This window comes from Panthera tigris, chromosome D3 (genome assembly GCF_018350195.1).
Source record: "Panthera tigris isolate Pti1 chromosome D3, P.tigris_Pti1_mat1.1, whole genome shotgun sequence".
NCBI lineage: Eukaryota > Metazoa > Chordata > Mammalia > Carnivora > Felidae > Panthera > Panthera tigris.
Window position 1 is genome coordinate 53,056,002 of NC_056671.1, and position 21,110 is coordinate 53,077,111.

General features: G+C 39.7%; 1 protein-coding gene across 1 annotated transcript in view; it reads left to right on the plus strand.

Moving 5' to 3' along the window:
- DSG2 (desmoglein 2) overlaps positions 1-17,871 on the plus strand; it is a 50,013-nt gene extending 32,142 nt beyond the window's left edge. The window contains exons 9-15 of the mRNA XM_042962239.1: positions 3,551-3,816; positions 4,789-4,931; positions 5,229-5,456; positions 9,709-9,936; positions 11,685-11,806; positions 12,962-13,300; positions 15,168-17,871. Of these exons, the coding sequence (XP_042818173.1) occupies positions 3,551-3,816; positions 4,789-4,931; positions 5,229-5,456; positions 9,709-9,936; positions 11,685-11,806; positions 12,962-13,300; positions 15,168-16,238 (2,397 nt within the window). The 3' untranslated portion in view covers positions 16,239-17,871. The remainder of the gene's footprint in view (positions 1-3,550; positions 3,817-4,788; positions 4,932-5,228; positions 5,457-9,708; positions 9,937-11,684; positions 11,807-12,961; positions 13,301-15,167) is intronic.
- The last annotated feature ends 3,239 nt before the right edge of the window (positions 17,872-21,110 follow it).

Consider the following 21,110-nt stretch of genomic DNA (forward strand, 5'->3'; position numbering starts at 1 on the left):
ATGTTAGGTGGTAACTACATTTATCATGGGGAACATTGCATAATGCATAGAATCATCCATGCTGCACACTTGAGACTAATAAAACATTTGTATGTCCAGAAAGAAAGAAATCTATCCGTACCAAAACTTCTATGCAAATCTTACAAGCAGCTTTTATTCATAATAAAAGCTGGTAACAATAAAAATTCCCATCAGCTGGCGAGCAGATAAAATGTAGTATATCCATATAATGGAATACCATTGGTTAAGAAAAAGGAATGGAGTACTCACACATGCTACAACATGGATGAACCTCAAAATCGTTATACTTTGTGTATGAAGCCAGACACAAGGGTGCCTGGGTGGCTCACTCGGTTGAGCCTCGACTCTTGATTTCAGCTCAGGTCATGATCCCAAGGTCGTGGAGTTGGGTCCCTGCATTGAGCTCCATGCTGAGTGTGGAGCCTGCTTAAGATTCTCTCTCCCTAGGGGCACTGGGGTGGCTCAGTCAGTTGAGCGTCCGACTTCAGCTCAGGTCATGATCTCACAGTTCGTCAGTTCGAGTCCCACATCAGGTGAGCTTGAGCCCCACTTCTCAATCTCTCTCTCTGTCTCTCTCTCTCTTTGCCCCTCGTGGGATTCTCTGTCTCTCTGCCCCTCGCTCACTTGTGCCCTCTCTCTCTCAAAACAAAACAAAAGATTCTCTGCCCCTCTCCCCAGCTCGTGCTCTCTCTCTTGAAAAAAAAAAATTTAATTTTTAAAAATTAAAAAAAAAAGAAACCAGACACAAAATACTACATATTGTATGATTTTATCTATGTGAAATTTCTAGAAAAGCAAAACAATGGATATAGAAAGATCAGTGGTTGCTCAGGGCTAGAGATACAAGTGATGATTGACTACAAACAGGCAAAAAGGAACTTTTTGGGGTGATGGAAGTGTTCTAACACTGGATGGTAGTGACATTTGGAAAACTATACAGGTTTGCTAAAAATCACGTTGTACACTTCCAATGGGTGAATTTTATTCTTTGTAAATTATACCTCAGTAAAGCTGTCAAAAGGACAACAGGTACTTTAAACTGTGGAAATATAGATCATATATCATCACATGAGAAAAAGCCACAGCTCTTTTAGCAAATTAACAAATATATTTAAAATCTTTAATGCTATTAAAAATAGCAAAAGTAGAAATAGTAAAATATGTTGACAGTTTTAAAAACAGAGGTATTTGCCCTCATTCATTGTTCACAACGCTGAAATTGTTTTTCATTCTCTGTGGAGTATTATGGCTATTTATAACAACCACCATGAAACAGTTTTTATGGCCCTAGTACCTACCTCATTTTTTTTTTAACATTGCTGTGGCCTTCCATGGCTTTTGAATACTAATGACATCTGGCTGGAATATTTTTATTTTACTTTATTTTATTTTATTTTATTTTATTTTATTTTATTTTATTTTATCTTATTTTTAGAGAGACAGAGAGAGAGAGAGAGAGCGCGCGCGCGCATGCGAGCAAGGGAGAGAGGCAGAGGGAGAGAGATAGAATCTTTTTTTTAATGTTTACTTATTTGAGAGAGAGAGACAGGCAGAGAGAGAATCCCAAGCAGGCTCCACACTGTCAACACAGAGCCTGATTTGGGGGTCAATCCCATGAACTGCGAGATCATGACCTGAGCTGAAATCAAGAGTCTGACACTCAGTGATCTGAACCACCAGGCACCCCGAGAGAGATCATTTTAAGAAGCCTCCATGTTCAGCAGGAAGCCCGACTCAGGGCTCCATCCCACAACTCTGAGATCACTACCTGAGCAGAAATTAAGAGTTGGCCACTCAACCAACTGAGTCACCCAGGGGGCCCTGGCTGGAATATTTTATTTATCATCCAGCATACATCAGGCCATCAAAACAAGCCTGTCAAGTCCAAGAACAACTTAAAAAGAAAATAATTTTCACAAGGATTCTACAATCACAAAGAGTATATTTTTTCTACTCATTTTTGTTGAGTCCTTGTCTCAACACCACAGTGGCCCATTTTAAAAAGAGGCCAAAAGTTGTTATCCATCCAGAATCCTACCGAAAGGAAAACAGATTTCTTAATAAATCATTGAAAAATAAAGGGAGCAGTTTTGCAGAACTTGCTATAACCACAGGTAACACATTTAATGTTACATTGAAGAAATAAGCAAAAATGGCCCATGCATCTGAATGGTCAGGATCACTAGAAATAAAAGTCAACAGGACCTATATAAACTATGACTAGGCATTTCTTTTAGTAATGGGATGTAACTCAACAGAGGAAAAATAATTTGTGTAAAAATGTTCAGAGCAGTATTAATTATATTAAAAATTATATATAGTCCAAATGCCTAGTAATCAAATGGCTACATAAATTAGGTATATCTAAATAGCAGAATACTATACAAATGTTTATAAAAAGAAAATGGGCAAATTGGAACATAAATATATGTATTCAGTGAAAAACTGACTTTATCAAATGTGCTTTATAATTTCCACAATTCACAAAGAACAATATTTGGAGGAAGGTTAATCTTTTATGGCATTAATAGCAAACCAAGTAGTAATAGACATTATGCTAAAAAGGTAGGGGTGGATAGGTTGTTTGTTTAAATAAATTTGAAAACCCTTGGGTTTAGCAAAATTAAATCAGAAGTCTCAGCTCTTTGTCTGCTAATGTGAAGTGAAAGTCTCTATACTGGGGGGACAGCTGGCAGTGCTACAATTAGGCATATGGCCCTTTTCACCAAAACAAACCCATAGAACACATTTTAAGGAGTATTATATTGAACATCCATTAACTTTCTTTCAGTAAAAAAATGACTTCAGATTGTTAAATGTGTGTGTGTGTGTATTTTAAATAATTTGGAATTTAGGGGCGCCTGGGTGGCTCAGTCAGTTGAGTGTCCAACTTCCGTGCAGGTCATGATCTCATGGTTCATGAGTTCGAGCACCACATCAGGCTCACTGCTGTCAGCGAGAGCCCATTTCAGATCCTCTGTCCCACTCTCTGTCTGCCCGCCCCCCTCAAAAATGAATAAATATTTAAAAAAATTTTTTTTAAATAAATAATTTGGACTTTAAAAAAATAAATTGGCTGGGGCGCCTGGGTGGCTCAGTCAGTTAGGCATCCAACTTCGGCTCAGGTCAGGATCTCGCAGTTTGTGAGTTTGAGCCCTGCGTCGGGCTCTGTGCTGACAGCTCAGAACCTGGAGCCTGTTTCAGATTCTGTGTCTCCCTCTCTCTGCCCCTTCCCCGCTCATGCTTTGTCTCTCTCTGTCTCTCAAAAATGAATAAACGTTAAAAAAAATTTTTTTAATGAATTGGGGATGCTCCCTAATAATCTTTAACATCTGTGAATTTCCAAAATGACAGAGGTTTTAATTGCTTGGTATCAATATGAGTTAGAATACTGAGTGCTGCTGCATTTCCCCATATGTTAAGTTGTTACATCTAACATTAAAACTACGCGTGTGTATGTGTGTGTGTTTTATGTAGGTTCTAGTTGTTTTCTTTTTTAAAAGAATTCCCTTTGATGTTGCCTTCCCAGGAATTAGATTATGAAGAAACGAAGAGTCTTGATTTCAGCATTATTGTCACTAATAAAGCAGCTTTTCACAAGTCAGTTAAGAATCAATATAAGCCTACATCCATTCCCATCAAAGTAAAGGTGAAAAATGTGAAAGAAGGCATTCATTTTAAAAGTAACACAATCTCCATTCATGTTAGTGAGAGCATGGATAAATCAAGCCTAAGTCAAATAATTGGAAAATTTCAAGCTTTTGACGAAGACACTGGACAAGTAGCCCACGTAAGGTAAGAGATGGTTATGAATATATTTCATTATTTTAAATTATTTTAAATTCCTGTCTTCAAAAATGAAATTTGAACACTTCATTCCTTCCCTCCCAGCATTATAATTCCCCAAAGGTCTGGAGATTGAATTTCCCAGAATTGTACCTGCAACTGAGAAGCAGGGAGATATATCCCCCGACCCCAGACCACCTTCCCTCCACCAACTGAGTGTGAGGCAGAGGCTGGCTGGGTCCTTCACCTCAAAAATAATTCTGGCTAGAGAAAGCTAAAAAGCAACAAAGAAAGAAAGAAACTTACTGTCTTATTCTGTCTAAATCTTACATCCTGAAAGAGTTTAGAGGTAAGAAAGTAGCAAATAAATTTTCTCCACCAGTTCTTGTTGGGTGACTAAGTCATTCTCCAAAGGTTTACCCCCCAAAAAAGCTATAGGATAGACTACAAAACAACTTTCAAACTTCCTGGGTTTGTAGGCAAGAATTGGTCGCCCTTGCATATATGTCTTGGGTATGTTACAGAAATACAGAAGGTTCCAGATAAATGTGATACACAGTAAAGAGTAAAGAGAGGTGGGGGCGCCTGGGTGGTTGAGTCAGTTAAGCATCCAACTTTGGCTCAAGTCATGGATCTCACATCACAGTTCACAAGTTCTAGCCCCACATCGGGCACTGTGCCTGGAGCCAGCTCAGAGCCTGGAGCCAGCTTCGGATTCTGTGTCTCCCTCTCTCTCTGCCCCTTATCTGCTCATTCTCTCTCTCTCTCTCTCAAAACAAACAAACAAACAAAAAAAGAACATTTAAAAGAGTAACGAGAGGGGACTTTTAGGACAGTTTCAAACAGTTCAAAGCATTTCAGACTAATGCCTGTAACAAGAACATAGATAATGAACCAAAAATTAAACTTGAAAGAGTTATAGATGTTAAAGATTATGTTTATACAGAAGTGAAAATTAATTTTATGTTTGTGTTATAACAGATATGCCAAATTGGAAGACATAGACAACTGGATCTCTGTGGATTCTGTTACATCTGAAATTAAACTTGTAAAAATTCCTGATTTTGAATCCAGATATGTCCAAAATGGTACATACACTGCAAAGATTTTGGCAATATCAGAAAGTAAGTTATTAAATATTTTTTTTTCTTGGTTATAGATACTTAGATAATATTTTTTAACATCAGAGACCTTCATTTTGTTCTTGTAGGAAAACCAGATCTCTCTAATGGACAAACCTTCACATTTCTACTTATTTAGTGGATTAAAAAACATGATTTGAGTATGAAAACATATCTAGGATAGAAAGTGCTGTAATTTGTTAGTACCTTCTTCTCACCAAATCGGAAAGATAATTCAAACTATATCCATTGTCAACAATATAGGCAGCATATCCATATTGCTTCTTTATTATTTTTCAGGTTATCCAAGAAAAACTATCACTGGCACCATTGTTATCACAGTGGGAGACATCAATGACAATTGCCCCACTCTGGTTGACCCAGTGCAGAGTATCTGTGAGGACGTGCAGTATGTGAATGTGACTGCAGAGGACCTGGATGGGCACCAGAACAGTGAGCCTTTCAGTTTCTCCATCATCGACAACCCAGCTGGGATGGCAGAAAAATGGCAAATAGTGCACCAAGAAAGTAAGCAAAATCACTAGACTACATATTTAAATATTAAACAGGATAGAATTCTGAAATCTTTAAAATATAGACTGTGCTTTCTTTTTTCATAAATTATATTTCCAATACAATTTTTTTAAATTTTTTTTAATGTTTATTTATTTTTGAGACAGAGAGAGACAGAGCATGAACAGGGGAGAGTCAGAGAGAGAGGGAGACACAGAATCCGAATCCGAAGCAGGCTCCAGGTTCTGAGCTGTCAGTACAGAGCCCGACGTGGGGCTCGAACTCACAGACCATGAGACCATGACCTGAGCCAAAGTTGGAGGCTCAGCTGACTGAGCCACCCAGGCGCCCCTCCAATACAGTTTTTTAAAGAAGTTTATAAAATGAGGTTCAGAAGCTCAGGTATAGTGTCTTTCATCAGCCTATAGTTAATACTTGATTTGGAGTAATAGAAGAGGGAGAGACGAAAAATAACTTGATGTCTTAAAGATCGCTAGGTATTCCCTAAACTGCTCTTGAAGTACTTGTTTTGTCTCGTAAGCTAAGGAGTACGTCGTCTGTCTAGGCACAGCAACCAGAGTAGATGTCTTCTAAAATCTTAAGCTATGATAACAATTCCATTAAAAGAATATTTATGGATCACTTACATGCACGAGGCACTCTGCTGGCCTGTCATATGCATTATCTCATTCAGTCCTTTAATCTATAACGTTATTCCCTGATTACAGCTGAGGAATCTTGGCCTAACTAGAATTAAGCTGGTAAGTGATGGACACAAGATAAAGAAGGGTCTGTCTGACCCTCACCCCATTCCAGATGGCCATGTGCATATATCCATATCTTGGACATACCCCCTTGTTGACATGAGCTTTTGGGTGTTTTTCAGGGTGGTTTTGAATGCCAAAAACTATCTAGAAGACTATTTTGTTTTAAACAATTAGTGGCCATTTTAGAAAAGTGTCAAATATAGTACCCAAGCTTTTCTTACTTTACAGGTGTATTGTTATTTTAAATCTAACAAATTTTTACAATCGTTTTAAGAGGCTTTGAATAATGTTTGGTCCAATTTACAGAGTAAACACCTTCAACATCTCAGACTACATTTATAAATTAAGTATATTTCATTTTTTTCCTATGTATTTCAGTGATCTGAATTAACAAATAAAATGCATTATCTACTTCATGTGATCTATATACTCTAAAGTTCCAATACATTTGACTTATAAATACCCTAAACCAGAAATCCTCTTCAGTGTTTCAATACAGAACAAACGAGTGATATTTCAACCTACAGGTACAAAGCGATGACTGTAACATATTCACACATTTAAATTGGAGTTAACAAAGCTGTTGCATTAATAGGGCTAATTTTCCAAACAACATAAAAACACAGTAACAAACACAAATAATTTCCATATCATACACAAATATTAAAACTATGTCTTCAAATTGCATAAATATTCTATACGTAATTCTAAATCTTCTTGGGGTTTATATATTCACTGGCAAAAGACAGTTATGCCCTCGGTTAACTAAATTTGCCTCCCCTCTAAGGATGAAGTACTTTTTTAGTCAGTCACCATCCTAATTAGTTGATGCTTCTTAAGATCAAGTGCAGCTAGCATGAGCCCAAGGTGGCAGACATCCAGATGATTCCTCTTATGGTAATTAAATCACAGGCTTCAAACTCCAACAAGTGGTTGGTCTTCTTATTCACAGTGTCTAATTCTGTACCCACAAAAGTCTGGGACTCCCACCTATGCTGAATGCTTGATTGGAGCTGGCCTTTCTTTGACTAAGATGTGTAAATGTGTTTCACATTGAACTTGCTGGGTTTCCAAGTCTTATTTATTTTATTTAAGAAACACGTGATGTTTGGGAGATGCCAGTCACCGTCCTAAACACTCAACAAATGTTAACCACCCTAGTAGTTTGGAACAGATGAAGTTTCTTCACAGATGAAGAAACAAGGGCAGAGAGTTTTATTAACATTCTCAAGGTCACAGTTAAGAGCTGGAACTAGGATTTGAACCCAAGTGATCTGCCTCTGGAGTCTTTCTGGGTACAAAAATGAATTTTCTATCTAAATATCAAGATGTTTGAATTTGATGGGTTCTTGAATTTTTTGTAGTCTTAGGAACATGAAATTCTTAAGGATATACATGTTGGAATGTTATAAGAGGAAGTCACTGAGATTTACACTTTATATATCTAGATGGTTTAGAGAGAGAGGATTCTATAAACTAAGCTTTCTTCCCCTTGATTACAAAATAAGATGATTGGCAAGCTGTCATGATAATAAACAGTACCTATCTATTTTTATTTATTTGGGAAATTTTTAAAGTACAGAAAATTCCAGAGACCGATGTGGCACATCTTTGTACCTACCACTTAGAATGAAAGGAATATTAACAGTTTCTCATATTTGAATAAGACCTCTTTTTTTATAATGATGGATAAAATAGAAGTCCTCTTTGTGACTTTCCTCCCGTCTCAACTTGCCCCCTCAAAGCCAATCACAAATTTAATTATATTCTTCCAGGCCAAGTCTTCATGGATTTTTTTTTTTTTCTTGAGTTCAAGTTCCTTTAAACGATTAGATGCTTTTCTCACTTCTCCAAAGCTTTGAGGATAATTTAATAAGTATATTCTAGCTATGCAGATCAGATCCCATGAAATTTAACCTCAAAATGAAGAGAAGCTATTTCTTATTTCCAAAAATAAATAATTAAAATAAAACAAAACAAAACCTAAACATTTCATTTTTAGCTTTGTATTCAATCAGGTTTACATGTCTTGCAAGTATATTCTTTTTAAGTAAGTGTTATGAAGATGTCAGGACAATTTTTGAGCTCTTCTAACTGATCATTATTTTTACTCATGTGAACACTGGTCATTATTTTTATTCATATGAAAGAAAAGTTTGAAAATAATCATCAGTCACATTTTAAAAAATGACAGAAGGTCATTCATACAGCACTTTTTGTGTCATGTTCTTGAGAAAAATGAATCCAGTCATAAGGAAATAATCGAATAAATTCAAACTGAGGAACATCCTTTCAAATAAGTCATCTTCAAAAATGTCTGGGTCTTGAAGGCCAAAAAAAAAAAAAAAAAGGTGGAACTGATCTAGATTATTCATAGAGATTAGCATGATAACTAAAAGCAGTTCATAATTTTTTATTGAATCTAGGATCAAGGGGGGAAAAAAAACAGAAAGAAAGAGAACTATAAAGGGCATTATTACAATTGAAATGTTTGACTGTGGGTTATATCAATACCAAATTTTTTGAGAGCACTAATGTCCCTTGGTCTTAGAAGGTATATGCTGATATGTATCATAATATCTGCAACCTACTTTCAAGTAGCTCAGAAAAATGTGTATGGACCAACTATTGTTATAGAATGTAAACAAGTCATGAAGAGTATATAGATATTTATTGTAATATTCTTAGAACTGTTCTGTAGATTTGAAACTTTTCAAAATTTTGGATATATAGTGATAACAGTGTCAGGAATAAAAAGGAAGGAACTACATGAAATGAGATTAGCCCATTGCTGAAAATTATTAAAGCTGGGGATGGGTACCATGAGGGTTAACTACCCTCTTCTATTATTGTCTGTTTGATAATTGCCTTGATAAGGTTTTTTTAAGAAATGGTAAAATAAAGGTCATTTAATGGAAATGTCATTTAACTTTTAACTTGTTTGTTATTGTATTCCCAGTACATAGAACAGTTCCTAGCATTTGGTAGACATCACACACAATTGTTTAAAGTAATAAAAGGAAGATGTATTCACATCTAATCCTTTGTTATTAACCTTCCTCTTGGAAATATCTGGACTAATTTTAACAAGTGTAAATTCAATTCAAATTTTAACTAATTTTAACAGTGTGAATTCAATAGAAAAGTTAAGCAATGGGGCACCTGGGCGGCTCAGTTAAATGTCCAGTCTCGGCTCAGGTAATGATCTCATGGTTCGTGGGTTCGAGCCGGCATTGGGCTCCACACTGATAGTGTGGAGCCTGCTTGGAATTCTCTCTCTCCCCCCCCCTCTCTGTCCCTCCCCAACTCGCGCTTTCTCTGTCTCAAAACAAATAAACTTAAAATTTTTTTAAATAATTTTTAAAAAAAGGCTAAGCAAGAATAAAGCTTCTAACTGGAGCTAAATATTATTAGCAGTTAAAGAATGTTTCTGTGATTTAATCTCACCCCTTCCTTGGTAATCACTCATTTTCCTTTCCTTTTGCCTCCTACCCTTGTAGGTACCAGTGTGTTACTGCAACAAAAGGAACAAAAGATCGGGCGAAGTGAAATTCAGTTCCTGATTTCAGATAGTCAGGGCTTCGTCTGCCCTGAAAAGCAGGTCCTTAAACTGACAGTTTGTAAGTGTCTGGACGGCAGCAATTGTGTGGAAGCTCTGCGTGACTCCTATGTGGGCCTGGGACCCGCAGCAATCGCGCTAATAATTTTTGCCCTTCTGCTGTTGCTACGTAAGTATTTTGAAAGCCACTCTTTAGTTCGTCTAGTAATTTCGATGCACTCCCAGTGTTCTTTTACCATAGTGGTCATTGATTTCTTTACACGTATTCTTTAACCACACTAGAACACTTGTGAGGGTGATTAGGGGAACAATAAATGATCATTGATAAATTCACCAAAGGTTATTCTAGCCCTCTTCAGATGTGCCTTGCACATCGTAGGCTCTCAAGCTCTCTTGTGTGAATTTGGATTATGGATACAAAGGTTATTTTACAAATCCGTCTTATTCCCACCAGTTCTTGCTTTGCACATTCAACTTGTCAGGGCTCAACCTCCTTATACCCTCTGCTTTGCTTGCCCCTTCACCTGCGCCAACAGTAGCCAGATGCTCTGAGCACTTCCGTGCTTCCCTGCAATGACAACCAGTCCTGCCTTCCCTGCATGACCTCCAAAGACCTCAGGTTTCCTTTCACGAAATAACAAAGTACTGCAGACTGGGGTCGTGTGGAATACCACTCCACTTGGCCACTGAACAAGGGCAGAGGACCACCTCCGAGGCAGCCTCAGCGATTTCAGTGATGAGGGAGGAGCTTGTCAAAGCCAGTAGTAGGTGTGCAATTAAATGCAGCACTCGCCAGTTTACGGTGTGCTTTTATGCCATCGTCTCTGTTTTATGAGTAAAAATACAGACATAGTCACCAAGAAGTGACTTGTCTCAGCTCACCAGTCTGCAGGTGGGTACTGGAGCTGGGACTACATTTTTTACCCAGAGACCCCTTGCATTGCTTTCTCATCTCAGACTCCCCGGGGCCAAATGTGGTACTCGGCGCATGATAGACCCTTGATAAGCATTTGTTAAATTTGTTGAAATGATTGAGTTGCTTGCCACTGGCTAATTTCAATTTTTTTACTCACAGTGGCTATATTTACTGAGCTGTCAACTATTTAACACAAAAAGGAATCTAGGAAGTAGTCAGTTCATCTTTGGAAGCTGCCAGATGGAAATGGCAATAAAACCTAATTTGAGATGGACTGCTTACAGGTGTAGTTAATTCTTTACTACATCGATCAAGAAGACAACATTGGCTTTCACTTCCTCCCTGAAGCGGAATAGAATTTAAGAAGGGAGCTCTGAAATTTTACTGAATTCTAAATGAAATGTTATGTATATTTTAAGGGTTTTTAATGTAGAGTCATTTTAGAAAATAATACTCAGGTAATTCAAATGTTAATTTGAACCTCAGTGAGTCATGCCTTCTGCTGAATTCTACCCCAGGATAAAGTGGTGAAGTATTATAGAAGTTCCAGTGTTCTAGAATATTTGAACATATTAAAATTTTCCTACCCTGGGAGCTTTTGATCTTTTTAACAAATATATTTTGGGGGGATAGTGAATTTTCTCATATTAAAAAAAATCGGTTTAAAAGAACAACAAGAGATTTAAATCTTTAAATTAGTTTTGATGATTCATATGCTATCAAATCCAGACTTGGTATGCCACCCAGCAACAATACACAGGTTGCTTGTGAGGAATGAGGACTCTGAATTTACAATACTTCCTCATCCTGCTTGTTAGGCTTTGGTACAAGCTTGTCTTGGGGACTTTGGATCAGCGTGAAGAAAAGAAAAATGCAAAAATAAGGCTGTGTATAAGTGAAGACTGAACTCTAAGAACCGATATGCAAATTCCAAAATTTGAAGATACGTTTAGAAATATCTGGGGACTAACCTGGTCCTGATGCATTTTGTTTCTGTCCAGTTGTACCGCTTTTACTGCTGATGTGCCATTGTGGAGAGGGTGCCAAAGGCTTCACCCCCATTCCGGGCACTATAGAGATGCTGCATCCTTGGAATAACGAAGGGGCGCCACCTGAAGACAAGGTCAGATCATCAGATGTCAATGGAACATGTCTTCTTTTCTGATTTTAAAGGGCCCTTGGGAGGTGTTTCTAACATTTTAAGTCATGAGAGAGTAAAGTGGCCATTATGGATTTCATTCACACGTCTTTGTTAAACAGAGGGTTCAAATGACAACATACTTTGCACTTGTTGCCGGGGCAGAGTTGAAGTGGTTTTGCTCTACTGTGATAGGTTCTATGTTACCGAAAATCTAGAAACAGGGTCAGGTCGGGTAATGACGCAGGGAATGAAGGATGTGCTTCTCCATTTCCATTCCCTTTGATACATAGGGCTGGCAGAGGTAAACCCACCACCCCCGTGACAATTATAAAATGTCGCCAAATCCCCTCTCCTCTTGTCTCTCCCAACTTCACCCCGGGTCTGTCATCACCATCTGCAATAAGCATCATGCTCAATAGGATATGATTTAGCATCAAGTGCCAGAGAACTCAGAAAAACAGAGGCGTAAATATAAATGTGAGCAGTCTAGGTCCCATGTGGTGATTCCTGTACAACTGGCCCCAGGTGCCTCCTTTCTTGTTGTTCCTCCATGAATGAGTTCCATTCCCATATGGCCTTCATGCTCCAGACACTAGCTGCTGTCCCCACATTCCAACAAGCAGATCAGAAAACTGCTCTTGAAAAACATTTCCCAAAAGTTGCGTACCCCATTTCTGCTTGAAATCATATTAACCTGAACTTGTCAGGTCACTATTCCTAATAGCAATGGAGGCTTGGAAATACAGATTTTCCTTGAAGCAGCCATGTATATCTCCAGCTAGAAAATAAATAAATAAATAAATAAATAAATAAGTAAATAAATAAAGGTTTAATAACCATAGAAGAAGACATTACACTCTAGAGGAAAGTTGAAATGCCGTTGATGCCCATAGAGTAAATGAGCTGAGAATATATTTAAATAATTTTTTTTCCTCCTTGGGTTATAATCAGCTAACAAAACAAGAAGGTGGAGTGGAGATCTTCAGAAGGCTCAAATAGAAGTTACTCAAGCCAAAATATTTTTCCTAATTTGCCTCTGTGGAAATAGCTTATTCCCTTGATAGGCCCACTTGGCTCAGATCCTCCTACCAACTGTACTCCATCCTTCTCAGTTCCCAACTGTATTTGCTGTCACAGGTGGTGCCACTGCTTCTGACAGCAGATCATGGAGAGAGCGTAGCAGCAGGCAGTGGAGTGGGAGGAGGTATGACAACCAAAGAAACCATCGTGAAAGGAAGCAGCTCTGCTTCCTTCGTCAAAGGGCAACATGAGATGTGTGAGGTGGATGGAAGGTGGGAAGAACACAGAAACTTCATTTCTGCTGCAGTTGCCCAAGTGACAGGGACAACAGGAGCCAACATGGGTGCTGAAACTTTAAGGAGCACAAGAGTCATGGGGTCTTCCAGAGACATGGCCGGAGCTCGAACAGCTGCTGTTGCAGTGAGCGAGGAATTCTTAGGAAGTTATTTCGCTGAGGTAAGGGTTGGTTTTTATATATGCCAGGTGGGGGAGGGGACATTTAGAGGTGAATGTGGTATTATTAGGGTAATCATTGCCTTGGATCTAAATAGGACTTTGTCATCGTTTAAGAAAAGGTTTCTAGGCAGTGAGGAAAGAGTGACGTGGCCCAGTACACGAGTTAGCTCAGTTACTCAGTGATAACAAACGACCCCATAATCTGACTTCTTGCAGAGGCTTTTTTCTCACATTCGTGTCTTTGCCAGTTGACACAGCTCTGCTCTTCTCCATGTTGTCTTCATTCCAAGCCGTATGCCGAGAGAGCAGATTGTACCAGGGCACTGGGCAGCTCCATCCTTGGGAAACAGGCAAGAGTCACACAGAACCAGGCAATGATGGATCCTACAGCGGCTGCCTTTTTGTGCTCACATTTCATTGGTCATAGCAAATCACATGACCAAGCCAGATGTCAGTGGGTCAGAAAGTTCAGTAACTCTGCAGGAGCAGACTTGACAGACTTGACCCCGCCAGGAGCAGAGGGAATCTGTGACCTAAAAACCACAGTCTATTATGTCCATTTAAATTTTGCCTATGTAGCTTCACTATTGAGGCAGTTTACAAAAAAAAATTAGGAGGAAAATTGCCAGAAAGATGATGGGATACAGTCAGAAAGCTCATGCCTGGAATTAGGAATTAGAAGCAGGGCTTGGGGGGCGCCTGGGTGGGTCAGTCGGTTAAGCATCTGACTCTTGATGTCAGCTCAGGTCATGACCTCACAGTTGGTGAGTTCAAGCCCCACATCCGGCTCTGTGCTGACAATTTGGAGCCTGCTTAAGATTCTCTCTCTCCCCCTCTTTCTCTGCCCCTCCTCTGCTTACTCTCTAAATCTCTCTCTCAGAATAAATAAACACTTAAAATTCTGAATTTAAAAAAAAGAAAAAGCAGAAGCAAGGCTGGATACCTTTCTTGAGAACAAGGTCCCTGTGCCCCACACAGGAGTGGGCAGAATCAGAGTGCTGAGCATCTGAAGGACACTTGAGACAAGGAAGGAGATGGGCTTCTGTGGAGACCAGTTTATTTCTGTCCCCTCTCTGCGTGGTTGCAAATTACAGGAGTGCTTTCCCACTTCCTGTCTCCCTCCACCCTCCCTTCTTTCAGATCATCTGCCCACCCCATTAGCTTGACAGGGTGGTGGTGATGTGGTCAGGGTCAAGGAGAACCACTTCTCATCCCCCTTCTGTCTCGCTGCCGAGCTCCGTTCTGGTGCCCTGTTGGTTTCATTTGGATAGTTTCCCCTCTCCACTCTAACCCTGCTCAAGTCAGTCTTCGTTGTGTATGTATGTGAACAGTTTTTAATTCAGAAATCATTTCAAACTTTCCAGAAAATTTTCATGAACAGTAGAAATTTTGAACTCCTGTATATTCTTAACCCAGATTACCCAATTATTAACCCTTTCCCACATTTGCTATTTGCTTTTCTCTCCCTCCCTTCCTCCCTCCACCCCCCTCACTCTTTCTCTCTCCCACACACATGCACATGACACACACACATGCACATTTTCTTACACAGTACAATGAACAAATTTTGAGACATAACAGTGACATATTCCATATTTTGATTTTACCAATGATCATAATAATGCCATTTATAGCCATTGTTTTTCCTGTCCAAGACCCCATCCAGAAGTCCTGCCTTTCTTACCTTTCAGAACATGAATATTTTTTTAAGAATACAGGCCAGTTGTGTTGTAGAATGCCCAATTTGTGTTTCTCTGATGTTTCCTTGTAATTAGACTCAGGTTGTGCTTTTGGGGCAGGAATATAGTCTCATTCTTAAGTGAAGTTGTGTCACTAATTTGTGCCTCTGTTTTTATTTCTATTTTAGAAAGCTGCTTCTTATACTGAGGAAGATGACATTCACATAGCCAAAGATTGCCTTCTGGTTTATTCTCAGGAAGACACTGCATCTCTACACGGCTCCATCGGCTGTTGCAGTTTTATTGAAGGAGAGCTCGATGATCACTTTCTAGATGATTTAGGCCTTAAATTCAGGACACTAGCCGAAGTTTGCTTGGGTCAAAAGATAGACATGGATGGGAAAGTTGAGCAGAGGCAAAAACCTGTGGGAGAATCAAGTATGAAGGCAGCTTCACATTCATTCGATGAGAAAACTAGGATTCACGCAGAGCATGCCTACTCCTCGGGCAGTAGCTTTCAAGTTCCCAAACCTTCGCATGAAGCAAATGCGGAGAAAGTAACTCAGGAAATAGTCACTGAAAGATCCGTATCTTCTAGGCAGAGTGAGAAGGTAGCTACACTGCTCCCTGATCCATTGGCTTCTGGCAATGTTGTAGTGACAGAAACTTCCTATGCCACAGGCTCCACGATGCCACCAAGCACCGTGATCCTGGGTCCTGGACAGCCACAGGCCCTCATCGTGACGGAGCGGGTGTATGCTCCAGCCCCTCCCTTGGTAGACCAGCACTATGCTAATGACGGTAGTGTCGTGGTTACCGAGAGAATAATACAGCCTAACGGGGGCATCCCTGGTCCCCTGGAAGGCACTCAGCCTCTGCCAGATGCACATTATGTGATGGTGAGGGAGAGAGAGAGCTTCCTCGCCCCCAGCCCAGGCATGCAGCCCACTCTGGCCGTGCCTGGTGTGGCAGCAGGACAGAACGTGACAGTGACAGAAAGAGTACGAACAGCTGTCCCCACGCTGCAATCCAGTTACCAGATTCCTGCTGAAACCTCTGTGATGGCCAGAAAGACAGAGGTTTCTGGAGCCAGAGGCCCTGGCCCTCTGCCAAATTTCAGTTTAGAGGAGTCTGGTCATTCTAATTCTACTGTAACCACATCTTCCACCAGAGTCTCCAAGCACAGCGTCGTGCAGCATTCCTACTCCTCAACCCCTGTCGACCGCAGTCTGACCCAGAGTTTAGCTAGCAGTGACTGACTTCATGTTTCCAACGGACCTCTCTTTTGATGAGCCTCCGGTCGTAAGACACGTACACACGGGGCTTGACACTTTTCTCAGTCACTAACACACAGCCGACCTCGCTGTCCCAGCCTCCAAGTGTGTCCTTCACAAATGCTCCAGGGCTCACTGGGGGCATAACGATGAGACTGTGTCTTAAGTGCCTTTTAATGAGTTATGTCCAGACAGTTATGGCCAGAAAGCAGGTTAAAGAGAGAGTAAATCTGGCTTTAAGAGTTTGCCACATTGACACAGAGTGTCCACTGCATGAGCTCTCCAGTAGAGCCATCCCTGAAACTGACTGGGAGTCTTTGCATTCACGGTCCACACTGCCATTCTCTATTCCATGCTTTACTGCACCTGGCAGGTTATCCACACGTTTATCCAAAAATATGAGCACAGCCTGGACAACTGGTTTTGCTTGTTTTCTTTCTAGACTAGGAGCCGGGCCTTTTAATCTGTTAGGCTGACTGAATTATGGAACGTTGGCATGATAAAGAACACACGTAGATTTCTGTGCATATGTGTAGTAGGACTTTAGAAATAGCATTATCGCTTCCCTTTGCCTCCCCAAAATCATGAAAATAATGAATACTTCAAATTCAGTTGAATGATCCAGGGCAAAATTCATAAATATAAAATCGCTCTACTTTTTATAGTAATAATACACTATTTTTTTAAAACTCAGGATACATTATCTTCTAATCTTGTACAGCTAAATTAACCACGAGACTGGATTCTCCACTGTGATAAGAACCTGCCCGTTTGATTGCTATATATCCTTAGTACATAACATGAGTGCCAAATAAATATTTGTGGAATTAAACCAAATTTTGGAAACCATTCTCTTTTATATACAATTATAAGAAAAATACTGGAAAACCCTATGGTATCAGTAATTATGAGTTTGAAATTATGATTTTATTCTATGTCTCAAGGTCACTGACTGGCCAGTCATGACTTACTTCATGAATATTAAATATTCAGTTGAACTATTGAACAAAGCCTGAATTTGTACGTTATCCTCGCCTTTCATTGTGAAAAGTTATTTGGGTATTTTGGCCTTTAAGTAGGTTGTGTTTTCATTGCTCCTTGAAGAAATAGAGCATTTAAGGTTTCAAAGTATATATATAGCCATATATAGTCAGAAATATTTTTGACTTGAATTATGTTATACAAAAGATTGATATGTTTTGCTCCTACTGACTGTGTATGGGTAAAAGACAAATATTTTTAAATATCGTAAGTCTGTGGCCAAGATGAAGGTCAATCTTCCATGATCTAAATTTTTTACTCTCTACTTAGTATTTGCAGCTTTTTTTTTCATTGCAGACTTAGTAGTTATATTTTGCCACGTATGCAACAGGAATATCATTACTGCGTGGAATGTAAATATGACCTATGTACCCCAAACAAACCAAAGATGGTCTTAACCATCCTCCCCGGACAGACTTGGAAAACCTAACCTGTCTCCTGTATGCAGCATAATCACATTTTCTAAACGGTTTTTTGTACCTGAAACGGTGATTTGTATTAGGTCTTACCTTTGCTCCTTGGGAGATTATATTTGTATGTGTATCATCATAAAATATTTAAATAAAAAGATGACCTTTGAGCAACCCTTTTCCATATTTTTTACTGTTCCATCATATTTTACAAGGACTATAATTGTACATTAGAGGAGAGAGCACCCCGAAAGCAGGCGTTTGTTCGACTTTGGCACTTGAATTAGAACTGCTTACATTCAGCTCAGCCAGCCTCCTTAGAAGAGCATCATTTCCAGAAGGCCCAGGTAAATTTTAATTTCAGGTATATTTTAGTGTAAATGTGTCCCATAGTAAAAAATGATCTGTTGTTTACCTGAAATTCGACTTTAGCCGGGCACTCCCTTTTCTATTTGCCCAGTCTGGCAACCTTGTTCCTAAGGGACTGGAGTTGGCCCTCTGCCCACAAAGTGACATTTGGGGAACCTACTGGGCTCAGCCAAAGAATGCTTACACATCTAACCCAAAGAGGTGAGACCATTCAATGAATGGTAAAAAGCTGTTTTAGTTACTTGTTACAGTTTACAAGGGAAAAGATCAGAGTTTCTGTGTATACTATAATGTCACATTAATAAATATTTCACAACACTGGTGCATCAAGACACCCTAAAGCATAAAGACCATGTTGCATTTCTGTGACCTCAGGGCTCCCACCCCAAGTGGCACATGGGAGCAATTTTTGGTTGATCTTATGAGTCTCTAGAGACCATATTCCCATCACCACCACATCAAAAGGTATTCAGTAAAATGTTGCTTATGAAGTAACACCAAGAAATGAGGGGCTTCAAATAACAATATTAAGATAACTAAATCTTACCTCTTTGGGGCATCTGGGTGGCTCAGTTAAGTGTCCGATTTTGGCTCAAGTCATGATCTCACGGTTTGTGGGTTTGAGCCCCGCGTTGGGCTCTGTGCTGACAGCTCAGAGCCTGGACCCTGCTTTGGATTCTGTGTCTTCCATTCTGCTCCTCCCCGACTCATGCTCTCTCTTCAAAAATAAATAAACATTAAAAAAAATTTTTTTTAATAAAAAAAATAAATAAATCTTACCTCTTTAACATACCAAAATTTCCTGGCTTCACTATTTTAGTGTAATTCAAGTCCTCTATCATTACTGATTTTTTGGTCTACTTTTTCTATTAATTGCTGAGAGACGGATATTAAAATCTCTGGCTGATTGTGGCTTCACTTATTCCTCATTTAATATTTTCTAGTTTTGCACCCTGTATTTTTAAACTTGTTTTCCCTGCATTAATAACATAAATACATTTAGCATTGTGTCTCTTCAGAGAATTGACCCTTTTTTATCTTTATGGAACATCACTCTTTGATTATATTCTTTGTCTTAAAATCTGCTTTGCTAACATTAACATTGACACACCGTTTTTCTTATGCATGGTATATCTTCTAACTTTTTACTTTCAACTTTATAATGTATTTCTTATAAATATAGACATGGGTCTTGCTGTTTTGTCCATTTTAACACTTTGAATGAATGGAAGTCTACTTGCTTCAATTTTTAATATTGACGAGCTTAAGCCTTCCATCTTGGTATTTGTTTTCTCTTGGTCCTATCTGGTTTTTTCGTTTCTATGCTCCTTTCCTGCCTTCCTTTGCATGTTGAACATTGGAGGATTCCACCGTAGCCCTTCTACTGATCTTTTAACTAGTTGCTCTTGTGAAAATCCAATTAAAAATATCTCCTGCCAGTAGGGGCACCTGGGTGGCTCAGTCGGTTAAGCATCCGACTTCGGCTCAGGTCACGATCTCTCGGTTCATGGGTTCGAGCTCCATGTCGGGCTCTGCACTGACAGCTCAAAGCCTGGAGCCTGCTTCAGATTCTGTGTCTCCCTCTCTCTCTGCCCCCCCCCCCCACTTGTGCTCTCGCTCTCTCTTGCTCTCTCAAATAAATAAATAGACATTAAATAAAAAATCTGCCAACCAAAACAAATTCTCCACAAGAGTAGAAGAGAGAGAGAACAGCTTTATTATTGAATAAGCATTATGCCAGAATGGGAGGTGCATCACAAGCAACCCACAAAGAAACTGAAATCTCATAGATAGCCAGGCAGTCACAACCGGTTACATGCATGTTCACAAGGTAATGAGAACTTGTCTTCAAGCAAGAACTTTCAGCATCACTGGTCACATACAGCTCATCTTAAATTCACCTGGATTGGGGTGGCCATCGTATTGCTGATTGCCTGCATCCAAACAAATAAGATTTCTAATATCTCTATGACAGGTAGCTAGTGACAGCCTAGAGCCAGATGCTCGTGGAGAAAGGGAGATAGAGGTGCTATCTTCCTTGATGTTCGCACCTTTGGTGTTCAGAGAGAAGGCTCCCAGGTTTTAGACAAAGACATTGCTGCTTGTAAAGCTGACAAAAAGCTCGTTTCGTTTTTAAAAGATTTGTATAGTATCTGGGGCACCTGGGTGGCTCAGTCTGTTGCACGTCTGGTCTGACTCTCGATTTTGGCCCAAGTCTTGATCCTAGGGCTGTGGGATCAAGCCCCGCGTCAGACGACATGCTGAACGTTCTCTCTCTCCCTCTCTCTCCCTCTGCTCCCCCTCCCTGTCTAAAATAAAATAAATTTTTTAAAAGGTTTCTATAGTATCGGAAAGGGGCAGAGAAAGAATTAGCAATTGTAAGTTTTCTAAAGTGAATACTCTGAGAAAGAGGAGAGCGGAGGGAAAGTCTCTCCCTTTTTGCACCAAGAAAAACAGAATCTTTTCTTTCTTAGGTTTGTTTTTACCCTCACACTTTAGGGCTATGCTTCATGTGGCAACTGGCTACCAACTGGACAGCACAAATTTAGCCCATTTCTTTCATTGTGGAAAGGGTTTCTTGGCAACATATTTCTAGAAATTGCAATATGTATGTTTAATTATCACAGTCGACCTTCCAATATCCTTCTACTCCACAAGGTACTTAAACCTTGAACTTTCACTGTGGATCTTGCTATGTCGCTGGATCTCTGACCTTCACGCCCATATGCTTATGGAGAGGACTTCAATCATTGCTTCCTGTCCCCCACACCTTCCTGCACACCCCTGCCCCCCACTGGCTGCAGTGCATTATTGGCACGAATATTCTGAAACCTGCATCAAGTCCATTAGTGAATGGAAACGGACATCTCGTTATTCCACAGATTACAGAACTCCACCAACCCATGAGCCGAGTAGAGAAAATGAGATGAGGAAGGTGTGCCTCTATTAAAAATCCAGAAACACCCGTAGCTGGAGATTTTCCATTTGCCTCTTTGTATCCACTCCCTACCCCTTTTCACCTTGTTTTGAGACCCAG